Source organism: Hibiscus syriacus, unplaced genomic scaffold (genome assembly GCF_006381635.1).
Source record: "Hibiscus syriacus cultivar Baekdansim isolate YM2019G1 unplaced genomic scaffold, ASM638163v2 tig00113716_pilon, whole genome shotgun sequence".
Lineage (NCBI taxonomy): Eukaryota > Viridiplantae > Streptophyta > Magnoliopsida > Malvales > Malvaceae > Hibiscus > Hibiscus syriacus.
The window spans coordinates 30,651-45,101 of NW_024063466.1; the positions used below are offsets into that span (position 1 = coordinate 30,651).

The following is a 14,451-nucleotide window of genomic DNA, read 5'->3' on the forward strand; positions in this document are numbered from 1 at the left end:
TTTTAAAAATTTGTTTATTTTCTTTTCAAAACATACGATATGGTATCGGAATAAAAATACATGATAGTTATAAAAATATTTTATAAATTAAAACTCTGTGACACATAATTTAAAACTAAAATAGTACAAACTAAGAGTTATAAATCTGAATACAATAATTATGGTCATATGAATACATATACCTTAAAGTTACATTACAATACTAAATTTTTTAATTAGGATTTATCTAAATTATATTTTTTTACAATTATAAATTAGGATATTTTATAAATTATTATTTATTTAAGTTTGATTTTTCTAAAAATAATATTTTTTAATTATGAAATATTTTAATTAATAATATATTTTTAAAATCTTTTAAAATCAAGGGTTTTTTTAATTAGAGAAATTTTTTAAAATTAATGGTCGATATTTATTTAAATTAGGATGTTTATTTAAATTAGTATTTAATTAAATTACTTTTTTTTAAAATATAATCATTCTTTTAATTACAATTTTAATAAATTAAAATTTTTAATTTTTAAATTAAGGTTGAAAAGATGCAACTAATTAGTTACATTTTTCTAAAATGAATTTTGCGTTAAATATTTATTCCACAGTCAATTATCAAAACATTAAATCACTTGAAAAAGTTCATCTACGTAGAATGGATCTCACGGTCTAAGTAACGTAAGGTTGTTACACGTATTTTGTATAACATAATTTTTTTTAAATAAATCTGTCGGGGTTTTATTTTAAATAAAAACGCTCTCTCTTTCTATCTGACCATCTCTGTCTGTCTGTACTTTTTTTTAATCTCTCCCTCTAAAAATCAATCATTTTTTAACCCCTTTCATTTTTTTCTCTAGAATTTTTAGTCATCTTTTTTTGTTCTTCTATAGATTGAATGGTGGCTTACGAAATCGAACGTGGTGGACGGATCTGAGATTGAATTAGATCGGGTAAACAGGTGAATCGCGATCGAAGGGAATTAGGGTTTTGGATTTGAGATTCAGGAAAGTTAGGGTTTGATTTTGGGGGATTTTTTAGCACATGGTGAAAGGTAGGTTTTTGGGCGGATCTAGGGTTCGGAATCAGTGAAAGGAAGGGGAGGAAATTGAAGATAGAAGTAAGGGGGTGGGGGTTGATGGTACTCGAAGAGGAAAATGCAAGGCTATGCATGGACGGAGAGGAGGTGAAGAGAGGAAAAAGGCACGGCACATGTGGACACTCCCTACACGTGCAACGGCTGTTCTGAGTGGTGATGGTGGTGCTTCTCTCTCTTCTTCTTCTTCTTCTTCCTCATCTACCGTTAATTTCTTTTCAAAGGTATACCTTTTTAAAACATTTTCTTGAGCTTTGATTTAATTTCGTTTGATTCTATCATGGTTTCTTTTATTTTCTAGTGTTTTCTCTCTGTTTGCTGTTGTTTTGTTCGGTCGGGTGAGCTGATAAGAGATGTTTTGTTTGATTGATTTGGAGGAAATGAAGTGGTTCACTTTTTCCTTTTGGGAATTTTGAGATGGTGGCTTAACTGATGGTGGAAAGTGTCGAATTACTTCTGATTTTCTTGGATTTTGTTGCCTTTGCTTTGAATTAGCTGGAGCATTGATTAGTATGAAGCCATTTAACTTTTCATCTTTGGGTGGATTGTTTGGCTGAGGTGAAAGTGTAAAATTAGAGTCTGTTTCCATGAGCCAATTTACATTTAAAAAAAAATCTTTGCGTGCAATACCAGAATGGTTTAGTTATCTTTCAATACACTACGAACTATTCTACAGATGATATGGTGCTTCCATTGATTTGTCTGAAATTTATAATTGTGGACTTCGAGGAGTAGATGCTTAGCATGCAATGAGGTGTTTCTTATTTATCCAATCTGAAGGAATTTCCGGACAGAAGATGTGTTTGGGAGATAATAGATATATTGAATACACTGTAGATCAATGTATATGTGCCGAATTATTGGAGTTTGCCTACAATCAAGGAGTGATAAGGAGAAGTAATCACCAGCGTTATTGTTTTTCAGAATCTTAGGAAAATTTTCTGAAGTTAGGACAGCTTGAATCTTGAAACTTGTCAGTAAGGAACTAGTTTCTGGTTCATCATTTTGGAGGCAGAGAAATAATCACGAGGTTATAATTCAAAAATGTGAAATGTTGCACATATTTTGAACATCTTTGATCATGAAGTAATTTTGCCCATTAGGAAATAGTTTGTCATTTAATAGCGGTGGAGAATTGGGAAAAGTATTAGTATGTAAAGAAGAAAGGGTATAGTGTTAATGTGGTGGATCAACCTATGCAATGAGTTTTACTTTTCTTAAATACTACAAGTAACAATATATACTTCAAAATCTTTTTCTTGAGGCATATACCGGAAGCATTTTATGTTATGCTTTTATTTATGGTTTTGGATGCAATAAATGCAATATTTGATTCTTAACTTGAAAATTGAAATATGCAAGTCCTGTTTCATATTCATGGTTTTAACCTAGATGCGTATGAGTGAGAGGATATATGAGTTTTGTTATGCCTGGTGTTCTCTTGGTAAAATTATGAGGAAATGTATGTAATTAAGAGTCATATCTTATTTCTAGCATACGATATGACGAAAAATTGGTCTATAGAAATGTTTTAGCACGTTGTCAATGGAACCAGATAAGGAGCATCTTAAAAATAACCCAGAATTCACTGAGGATGGTATGATATAACTATTGAACATTCAATATGAGAATAGTCAAGTTTTCCTTTGTGGTTCTAAATACACGTACAGTCTGGTGACTTGGGAATAATTTATGTTCAATTTTCACTTGAGTTTTGTAATGATACTGAAATTATGGTTTAAAATCTGTTGAAGCTTTGCACCATGTGAATGTAAATCTTACTGCTGAGAAACATATTTGTTTCATGAATTTGTTTAGAAGTTGACCGGTAATGCTCTATATGGTTGTTGTATGCATCTCTTTCCATACATATGAATCTCAGAAGTCTTTCTTATCTAATGAAGCTGTGTTATTGGAATCACAACATATCTGAGTGGTGGAACAACTTGCATTTCTTTTCTTTTCTTTTTTTTTTGATAGGAGACTTGCATTTCTTTTTCATTATAAATTCCTTTTATTTTTTCACTGATAAAATTTGCAAATTCACTACTTTACTGACATTGCCTGTTTTGCACCTGACAGGATGGACGCAGGATCAGCGTTGGTGACTGTGCTCTCTTCAAACCACCCCAAGATTCTCCACCCTTCATTGGAATAATTCGCTGTCTGACTTCTGATAAAGAAAACAAGTTAAATTTGTGTGTGAATTGGCTTTATCGACCTGCTGAAGTAAAGCTTGACAAATGCATCCTCTTGGAAGCTGCGCCAAACGAAATCTTTTATTCCTTTCACGAGGATGAGATTCCTGCAGCCTCATTACTCCATCCTTGTAAAGTTGCATTCCTTCCTAAAGACTTTGAACTTCCATTGCGGATTTGCTCATTTGTGTGTCGGCGAGTTTATGACATTGCAAACAAGTGTTTATGGTGGCTAATTGATCAGGATTTTATTGATGTGAGTCCCAGATTCTCTTGCATATGTTCTATTACTGTCAAACTCTTTTAGTCGATATTTTCATTTTTATTTATTATCAGGAACGCCAAGAAGAAGTAGATCAACTGTTGTATAAGTCGCATTTAGAGATGCATGCAGCATTGCAGCAGGGTGGCCGTTCTCCAAAGCTGATAAATGGTCCTTCATCAACATCACAGTTAAAACCTGGCTCAGATAGTATACAAAATAGTGCTTCCCCATTTCCCTCTCTGGGTAAGGGGAAAAAGAGGGAGCGTGGTGATCAAAGCTTGGAGCCCGTCAAAAGGGAATGCAATAGTAAAATGGATGATGGGGATTCTGGTTGTGGTAGACCAGAAGTTAATTTAGAATCTGAGATTGCAAAAATTGCTGAAAAGGGGGGACTAGAAGATTTCTCGGGAGTTGAGAAGTTGGTTCAGCTCATGTTATCTGAGAGAAATGAGAAGAAAATAGATTTGGTCAACTGGTCAATGCTTGCTTGTATGATAGCAGCTACAGATAAGTTTGACTGCCTTAGTCATTTTGTTCAGCTTAGAGGGTTACTTGTTTTTGATGAATGGCTTCAGGAGGTCCACAAAGGGAAGATTGGTGATGGTAGCGGGTCCAAGGATGATAGATCAGTTGATGATTTTCTTTTAACCTTGCTCCGAGCTCTTGATAAACTCCCTGTAAATCTTACAGCTCTACAAATGTGTAATATTGGCAAATCTGTGAATCATTTACGTAGTCATAAGAATATAGAAATACAGAAGAAAGCAAGGAGCTTAGTTGATACATGGAAAAAACGAGTTGAGGCTGAGATGGATGCTAAGTCTGGTTCAAATCAGGCTGTTCCCTGGTCTGCTAGAGCTCGTCTTTCTGAAGTTTCTCATGGTGGAAGCAAGCACTCTGGACCATATGAGGTTGCCATGCAGAGTTCACTAATCCAACTTTCTGCCTCCAAAACTTGTTCAGTTAAGATTGCTCAAGGAGAAACCACAACCAAGCCTGCTTCTGCATCATTAGGACCTATGAAGGCAGCAACATCACCTGCTTCTGCCAGTACAAACTTAAAAGATGGGGAGGCACGAAATGCTCCTGTTGGTGGCACCTCTGACCCTCATGCAATCACAAGGGATGGGAAAAGCAGCAGTTCAAGTCAGTCTCATAATAATAGTCAGTCTTGTTCTAGTGATCATGGAAAGACTGGGGGGCTTTCTGGAAAGGGGGATGCAAGAAGTTCTCCCGATGGTTTAGGAACAGTGGCTAAGATCTCAGGTAGCTCTTCGCGTCACCGGAAATCCATTAATGATTTCCTAGGGACATCAGGGGTTCAAGGGGAAGCTGGATCAAGCAAAAATTCTTCTTTGCACAGAAATCCTGCTTCAGAAAAAATATCACAGTCAGGTTTAACGTGTGAAAAGGTGTTGGAGCCGCCTATGGTTGATAGTAACAGTCATAAGTTTACTGTTAAGATCCCAAATAGAGGTAGAAGTTCTGCACAAAGTGCCAGTGGAGGATCTCTTGAAGATCATGCGGTCATGAATAGCCGAGCTTCTTCTCTTGTGCTTTCAGAGAAACCTGAGCAATTAGATCGTAATATGAAAGAGAAAAGTGACAGTTATCAAGCAAATGTTATCAGCAATGTGAATACTGAATCTTGGCAGATCAATGACTTTAAAGATGTGCTGACTGGGTCTGACGAGGAAAATGGTTCACCTGCAGCTGTTCCTGGTGAAGAAGACTGTAGGAATGGAGAAGATTCTAGGAAAACAGATGATGCTACAAAAACTGCTTCCTCGTCATCTGGAAATGAACTTAAATCAGGGAAACTGCAAGAGGCTTCTTTTAGCTCCATAAATGCTTTAATTGATAGTGTCAAGTACTCCGAAGCAAGCGGGTGCTTACCAGTTGGAGATGATGCCGGAATGAATTTGCTTGCTAGTGTGGCTACTGGAGACTTCTCTGAGTCAAATTTGGCTTCACCTATTGATTATCCGCTGAGAAATACCCTTCTTATTGAGCATTCTTCCACGGGAAATGATACAAAATTAAAAACTCATTCTGGGGGTAAGATTGATCGAAATCAAAATCAAAATCAGTCTGCTGATGGTGCAGATGATCATTATCAAAAGCAGGGTGTTGCTGCTGGTAATTCTTGGGAAAAAAATGCAGACAGCAAGACTGGCTCAGCTCTGGAAAAATTTGGAGAGCTGAATGAGAATTTATCTTCATCAATAATGACTTTGCCTCAGATTGCGGACCAATGCCTTGAAAATGGTAAATTAAAGGAAGTTATAACTGCGGCTTTAGTCAGTATGTCTGCATGCAGTATGGAGAAAACTACTGATATTAGAGATTCCAAAGAGCATATGGAGAAAAAGTCTGTCGGAGTGGATGATGATTGCAGTGTGGATGCTAAACAAAAGGGGAGCTCTTCTGTGGTGAATGAAGAGGTCATTGATCCAGTTGTAAAAGTAGACAAAGAAGTGGTTGAAGGGTCTTCATCTGTACCTTCAACTGAAGTTGGTGTTGATAACAAGAAAATTGCAACCAAAGGTTCGGAGAGATTTTCACAGGCTCATCAGAAGTTGTCAGTTGTTATTGGACTTTCCATCAAAGATACATATAAAGAAGCATTGCCTACTTGTCCTACTAAAGATATCACTTTGGAAAATGTTGATGTAGCCAAGCCTGAGAAGGATGTTGAGATTGATGCATCGAGTCATGCCAGTAAAACACCTGAGTCGGAAGGTAATGGTTCTTTATTTATTTGTCTTGGTACTTATCATTTTTTAGGCTTAACTATACATTTGATACCTAAACTAGGCACCTTTTCCCAAGTTGGTACCTAAAGAAGTTTTGCTCCCAAGCTGCTACCGAACTTTAGTTCCATGCACTATTTTGGTACTTTTAACAATCTTTTTTCAAAACTTAAAGGTTTTTTTTAAAACACACACACATGATGTCGCCATCATTGACACATGGTACAATCTTATGTTGTCATGCCTTTAAAAATTATCATCGTTAATAAAAGTACCAAAATAACGGATGTAATTACTGGTAATTAAATTGAATGTCTTGGCTCAGTTATCACTGCCCAGAAAGGTAAGCACATGCAGGAGAACATGCAATGTAGCGAGGGTCATGAATCACCTAGTGGACCATCTCCTTGTAAGGCATTACCGGAAACAGAACAATCTAAGAAACGAAGGGGGTCTAAGGTGACTGGTGTAGAAGCAGGTGAAGCGGAAGAATGCACATCAGTTACTATCGAAACTCCTCGTATAGGTGTCGCAGATACAGATGCAAAAGTAGAATTTGACTTGAATATCGACTTTAATGCAGAGGAGGGGAAATCTGTGGAACCAAATAACTTGAAAGTAGTTGGATGCTCAGCTCCTGTCCAATTAATTAGCTCATTGGCTTTCCCTGTTTCTTCTGTTTCGGGCAGCCTTCCTGCTTCAATAACTGTTGCTGCTGCTGCTAAAGGGCCCTTTGTTCCCCTAAATGACCTACTAAGGACTAAAGGGGCACTTAGTTGGAAGGGATCAGCAGCTACAAGTGCATTTCGGCCGGCTGAACCCAGAAAAAGTCTAGATAATCCTCTGGGTACAAGTAACACTTCCATTCCTGATGCTACTACTGGGAAACAGAGTCGTCCCCCCTTGGATATTGATTTGAATGTACGTGATGAGAAAGTCCTTGAGGATCGTCATGTTACAGACTCTGCACCAGACTTTTCAAACAATCGTGATTTGAAAAGTGAACTGGTGGGTTCTGCACCCTATCGCTCCTCTGGTGGGCTTGATCTTGACTTGAACAGAGTTGACGAGCCTGCCGATTTGGGTCACTCTAGTGGCAGTGGTCGTAAAATAGATTCCCCAATGCATCATGTAAAGTCAGCAGTTCGTATTCTTAATGGTGGGGCAAGTTTCCGCAGGGACTTTGATTTGAACGATGGACCTACTGTGGATGAGGTGACTGCTGTGCCATCACTATTTAGCCATCATAGTAGGAACAGCAACGTGCTATCTCAAGCACCAGTTACTGGCCTGCAGATAAGTAATACTGAGATGGAAAATTTCTCGTCATGGTTTCCTGCAGGGAATAAATACTCAGCTGTTACTATTCCGTCAATTTTGTCTGATAGGGAACATCCTTTTCCAATTGTTGCAACTGGTGGACTTGGAAGGGTGTTGGCCCCCCCTACCGGTGCCACCCTTTATAATTCTGATATTTACAGGGGACCTGTGTTGTCATCTGCACCAGCGGGGCCCTTCCCATCTACTCCTTTCCAGTATCCTGTGTTTCCCTTTGGAACAACTTTTCCTCTTCCTTCAACCAGCTTTTCTGGCAGTTCAACAACTTATGCTGATTCATCTTCTGGTGGGAGGTTTTGTTTCCCCCCAGTCCATTCGCAATTGATGGGACCTGCAGGTGCAGTTCTGCCCTATTACCCAAGGCCTCCCTATGTTAGCCTTCCTGACAGCAGTTATAATAGTGGTGCTGAGGGTGGAAAGAAATGGGGAAGGCAAGGTCTAGACTTAAATGCTGGGCCTGGAGGCCCAGACATTGAAGGAAGAGATGAGACAGCACCTCTTGCATCTAGGCATCTGTCTGTTGGCGGTTCACAGGCCCTGGCAGAGGAGCAAGCAAGAATGTATCACGTATCAGGTGGGGTTTTGGAAAGGAAGGAACCTGAGGGAGGATGGGATGGATACAAGCAATCTTCATGGCAGTAGGAATAATTGAATATCACCGTCTACTGGCCCATTAAAGCTTGTGAGTCATTTATGTTCCTTCTGAGCTCTTTTTGGCAGGGCCTTAATTTTTTCTTCCCCCATTTTTTAATTTCCGTGCCCACTCTTGATGGTGCACAAGGAGAGAAATGATATTAGAACTATGGATTTCTTCATTGACCAATTTAATGTTTATTTCTTTTTCAGTTCTTCAAGGATGGTCATTGGCTAACCCCCAGATGTCTTCTAACCTGTGTTCTCTAGAGGATGGGTGGTAAGTGAGCCATTTGATGTTGTTCATAGTCTGCAACCCCCACCTTTTCGATGTATCATCTGTACTGTAAAAGAATCTGTTCGAGGTATTCAAAGCTTTGTTCCTTGAACCCGTTCTGGATAAAGATCATTTTCCTCTTGTAGATATCATAACTGATGGAAATCATGCCCTTATGTTTCCCGGACATTAAAAATTGGTGCCCATATTGGTTTTTAGTTCATATCTTTCTCGACTTTTTTTTCCCTCTTTTTATTTTCTTGTTTTCCCAATTAAATTGGTCACCGAATTTTATACTGAAGCCTTCTCTGATGTGGCATGAGTTAGTTGCTGTGGTTGATGTATTCAAATCGTTTATTTAATTGATAAACTCTAATTGTAGTTGATACGCTACTGTTTTAATTGGTGTCAAGTTTGTTTGCTATCAATGTTATTAAGAGTGCAGGGAAATTTGATAATATCAAAACACTAGTGTGGGCAAGTATATGTCATCTGTTCTTTTGCAGTGTGAATATTTTGCTGTTTATTGAAGTAGGTATGTTGAACAGACTTGCTATCAGTTTTATTAAGAGTGCGGGAAATTTGATAATAGCAAAACACTAGTGTATTGTGCAAGTATATGTCATCTGTTATTTTGCAGGGTTAATATTTTGCCGTCGATTGAAGTAGGTATGTTGAACAGACTTTAGGCTGGATTATAGAGCTTGTGATCAGCCATTGATTTATTCACTTCAAATTTCCATTTGCCTACGTTTCTTTTTATTCATTGAAGATAATGGCAATGTTTTTCCTATCAAAAAAATAATAATGGCAATGTTTTGTTCTGCTCTTTTCAGATCAGTTCATTTCGGTTCACGTCTTTGACTGTGTTAGAACCAAGTGCTTGAACGTATGTTTGATTGTGACCCCTTTAAGTAAAGATAAGACTGGAATTTGTGTCAATTGAATTGAGAAAGAAAGCTGCTCTAATTGTTAAGATTTGTGTATATTTCTGTAGTGTCCAAATTTATGGAGGCCGGAATCTGGGCTTCCATTTTGTTTAGTATATATACATGCATGGTATGTATATTGATGCTCAGAATTGCGCACAAAAAGAGAGGTGTTGTACGTTAAGATGTGCAGTAGAAACTCTGATTGTTCACTCGACATCAAGTCGTTTAGCTTTAAATTTTCTTTCCTATGCATAGCTTGTTTTATTTGACGACCAGGCTATCCCAATGTTTTTCTGACTTTCTGGTGTATGTGAAAGAGTGCTGTTCGTTTGATAAGTTCCTCTTTATCTCCGAGATGTTTGGATTTTACAAAACCCCGTGGACATGTAGAAGAGAAATGCTATCTCAACTCAGACCAAGACATAAGGCTAATAGAAGATAACACACGGGTTTTTTGCTTGGTAAAATGAGAATTGAAAATATGAAGAATGTAGAAAATTAAAAAATAAGTACTTGTGTATATATATATATATATATTGATTAAGTAAAGGTGATTACAAGTAGTATTTGTACTAAATTTACTCTCAATCATTTGATCACTGAGGTAAATTGGTTTGTGCTCCTATATATTTTCTATAAAACTGATGAGAAATAGTATCATTCATGGCTGAAAAACTGAAATTGATAGACTAGAAAATTGAAAATTAGAAAAATAAACATGATCTTATAAATATGAATTTATTAGTTTTTTCATTTTCTAACCATATTTATTGGGTTTTTTTATTGCCTTTCATCCTTGTACTTTTTTCGCTGACCTAAACGCTCTTTCCGATAATAATCAATATATGGTGTGAATTTGTACCCCAAAAAGGAAAAAAAAGAAGAAATACAGATTGCTTAAGTTTTGATTTAACTAGGGGCCTAGATGATGCAGTTCAAATACTGCGAAAGCACTCACGATGAATTGAATAAGAATCCATAATTGTAGGAAATTATGCGTCACAAAATGACTAAACAAAACAAGACATAGGGCATTTCTACTCCAAGAAAAAAAGGATTAAAAGTCTAACCACATTTTTTCAAGCACAGTACAAGAAACCATAAATCCACTTAAGTTTTAAACTCTATACAAGAAATCAATATAGTAAATTAGCAGTCGAATATATATTCTTTTACTATAAGTAGACCGTAAATGTAAACAACCACAGTGCGATTTTGAGGGAGAAGTAATGCTGAGTAATCCATTAGAAGCAAACTCACTTGATCCTGTTGACTAAAAAGAATATCTAGGCGAAGACACACTGGAATAGCGGTACCATGAGGAGCACAAGCTTTTGGTTTGAAGGAAAGCAATCGGTTTCACTTGGGAGGCACAAAGTTCCTGCAGAAGATGTTTCTGCAAATTGAATAAAAACATGATCATGCCTGGGAACTTATAGGCTCTGGATTAAAGAAAGATAAATTTTGTGCAAGTAGTATTGCGTGGAACAAAATAGGTCAAACAAAAGCAAAGCATGCAATGCGACTGGTAAGTTAGAAGCTGCTAACTTCTATTTGATTTACTAGAACACAGGAAACTACTCCCATCCCTAACCAAAGTGAATTAAGAAGCATGAACTCGGACACAACTCGGAAATACTTTGTGCGAATGTTGATAACATAGAGATTTAATGTGCCGTATCATATCTAAACTACTCAAGTGCTGTAAAATTCAAACGCACTAAAAATCATTACTTTCAGGATAATATCTATAAATTTGTACCTCAATAATTGCTCTTAGGCACAGTGGCTTTAAAATTTTCTCAACATAAAACAGAATGTCATGCAAGAAAATTCACATGTTCGACAATCAGATGGCAATATAACAAGCACCCAGAAACTTAAGAAACACCGACATCAGACATCAGACATCCTCGACTAGGCTTTTTCTTCTTCTCCTTCTGTTTCTGCGGTGGCTTGATGACAACCTTGATTGCAGCATCAAAAACTGCTTTCACATTCTGCAAATGCAAGGAAAGCATAACTGAATAGAGATATATATTAAATAAAGGATGTCCTGTGTTTTGATATAACCTCGTAAAGGCAAAGAGCCAAAGAGTATATCAATCAATGGGAAGGCTGAAATAGGATAATCACTATTAATTAAATGGCATGATGCATCAACAGATAATGGTTTAACTAGTTATCAAGTTCAAAGAGTTCATTTCTATAACCAGGTCACCAAGAGCTCCTCAGAGATGTCCTTGAGAGACCCAAGTCTACCAATGACATTAATAGGGAGTAGGTCCCAAGTTCATACCTGCTGTGTTTTTGAGCTGCACTCGATGTAATAAGCAGCACTAATCTGTTTGCGGAGCTCCTCACCCTGTTTTGATAGGATGATTAAGATAATAAATCACTGATAAATCTATTACATTTACCACCAGTGAGTGAAACACACCTGTGCAGTGTTAAGAGGAAGCAAACCAGGATGATCAGCCAGATAATGTTTGTCCTTACGAAGATCTATTTGCCATTTTAAAAGAGAAATTAGTATGCCATCCACCATACGGACACATAAAGGTCACAATGTTGCTGAATTTACAAAATCAACTTTGACAGGCACCTTTTGAAGGACATGATCATTCAAATATCAATTCAAATGACCACCATAAAAGTTGCAGGTTCACTGAAATTATAATCCCTTTTTTAGAATATGAAATAACCAGCAATTTTTATGTCTACATGAAAGCGGTAAACTGTCCATGTGGTAGATTAAATGGATAAGTGGTGTATCCAGCAGAACTTTTAAAATGCAACACCAGAAAAAAGCAAAAACTTCTGGAGGCATATTGAACTGTACTACGAACACTCTTTCCCCAAGAATGAAAATGACAGAGAGGACACTAAGCTTTTTAACTGGAATTGTATCACTAAATTCCAAATTTGTTATTGAAGTAATCAGCTAGTTCTGCAGATGCAATTGACAACTACTCTGTAAACTACATCTGCTTTCAATTTTGATTTTCTCTTTCGGATGAGCATGGCCATTGCAATCAAAACAAGATCAAAATAACACATGATATTCAAGCAAGCATGAGTTCAGACCAATGGTTATAACAAAATAGCATTGAAATCATAAATGAATTCCTCTCATCTTAGCAGATCCAAGGTAATATTTTCTGTTCATTTGTTCTCCCAAACTTAACTGCCTCGATCTCTATCCTTCCTTCTCTATAGGACATAACTTGTCACCAAATCTCTAGCACATCAAGTAGTTTCCGTTACACGTGTAAATGAGTTCCACTTATGGTACCTCTACATTATATTTACCGCATACTTGAATCTTCTTTGCAGTCACTACTCACTACCGAACTGAAATCACCAATTTCAGATACATAATTGGAAGTTTCTGTTTTAGAAAATACACTGTTCATATATCTCTGTCAAAGCTCATTGCTTGCAACAATTACTTGCTGCGGTCAGAAATATTACTCCATTTGAAAGTAAGAATATCATTCAACTTTTAAACTATATCTGGCGATGCTACTGTACTACAAAGCCTAGAATGCGAGGAACTAAATTGAGATCAAATTAGATTGAAAATGAAGTGATTATGGAAATGTTAATGATGCGGTTGCAAAATTACCCAATTTTGTGCCAACTAGAACCACAGGGACACCTGGGGCATAATTTTGAAGTTCAGGGGTCCACTGTCCAAGAATCAGTGTGTTAGGGAATTGCAGAACATTAACATAAAACATCACAATCGTAGAAAGAAGTTCAAGATCCATGATTAGCACCTTTTTTAGTACATTCTCATAGCTCGCTCGACTAACTAAGGAGAAAACTAAGACAAATACATCTGCACCTCTGTAGCTCAGTGGTCTTAATCTATTGCAATCCTCGTCCTACGAAAAGTCATCAAAATTTCAAAACAGGTTTAAATTTTAAGAAAATATTTATATATTATAAAAAAAATGTCATTCGTCTTAAAACATTTGAATTCGAACAATTGTATTTGCATGTATCAACAAATTAAAAGAATTTTCAACAAACATTATCTTATCATCATTTAAAAAATTATAATAAATTATAAATTACCACTCCAACATTAAAGTTTAAGAATAGATAAATTACACAAATGGTCACTGATATTTGAAAAGTTTTCATTTTCCTTACTAAAATTTTAAAAGTGACAAAATGGTCATTAACATTACCGATTTATAATAAATTGATCACTCGACGTTAATCACCATTACTCTAGGTAATAAAAAAATGAGATAACACGTTAACCGTTGACCTGACACTATTGGACCACCATTTTGATTTATCTATCTCTTCCGTATCCACATTTCTTTTTACAGCTAAAATTAAAAAGTTACCTTCATTCTTTAAAAAAAACTCTCTTTATGCATGATAAAATTACACAATTAGTGCTTAAACTTCTTAGGGTGCGTTTGGTTCACGGAATGTAAGATTACCAGTGGGAATAAAAGATTACCAGGGAATAGGATTACTGGGAATGTTGTATTTTGTGTTTGGTTGGTTTAGCAGGAATGTAAGATTACCGTGTTTGGTTAAAAGAATAAAAGATTATTGGAATGTATATTTGACCAAATTGTCCTTATTATATATTTGTATAATATTACAAATTGTAAAATATTTATATATTTTCTTTAAAAATTAAATTCATAATATTTATATAATTTTTTTACAAAATTAAAAAATATAAAAAAGGTTTAATGAAATGGTAAAAATTTTTTAACCCCTGAACTTCATATAAAATTTTAATTATAGACTTTTTTTTGTAAATCTAAAATAATTTAAGGATAAATTTGTAATTTAACCTTCGTAGAATTTTTATTATTCAATGACAGAAGAAGGATATTTTTGAAAATAAAAATAAAAATTTATGGGCATTTTAGTTCAAAACGCCGGTAATGTTACAATACTTAAGGGAAGGGAGGTAATGACATTCCCAGTAATATA

At 36.0% G+C, this 14,451-nt stretch overlaps 1 protein-coding gene and 1 long non-coding RNA gene across 2 annotated transcripts; one reads left to right on the top strand and one right to left on the bottom strand.

Annotated features, from left to right (window-relative positions):
• The first annotated feature begins 771 nt into the window (after positions 1–771).
• Positions 772–9,060, top strand: LOC120186602. Its single transcript, XM_039190489.1, has 5 exons — positions 772–1,308; positions 3,167–3,538; positions 3,619–6,289; positions 6,626–8,320; positions 8,485–9,060. The coding sequence occupies exons 1-4, from the start codon at positions 1,156–1,158 to the stop codon at positions 8,278–8,280; spliced, it is 4,851 nt and encodes a 1,616-aa protein (XP_039046420.1). The 5' UTR covers positions 772–1,155; the 3' UTR covers positions 8,281–8,320; positions 8,485–9,060.
• Positions 9,061–10,561: 1,501 nt separating this feature from the next.
• Positions 10,562–13,370, bottom strand: LOC120186603. The gene is made up of 5 exons (XR_005522211.1): positions 13,263–13,370; positions 13,109–13,172; positions 11,780–11,985; positions 11,383–11,480; positions 10,562–10,876 (listed from the first exon to the last, which is right to left on the bottom strand). It is a non-coding gene; the product is annotated as an uncharacterized LOC120186603 (long non-coding RNA).
• Between the last annotated feature and the right edge of the window lie 1,081 nt (positions 13,371–14,451).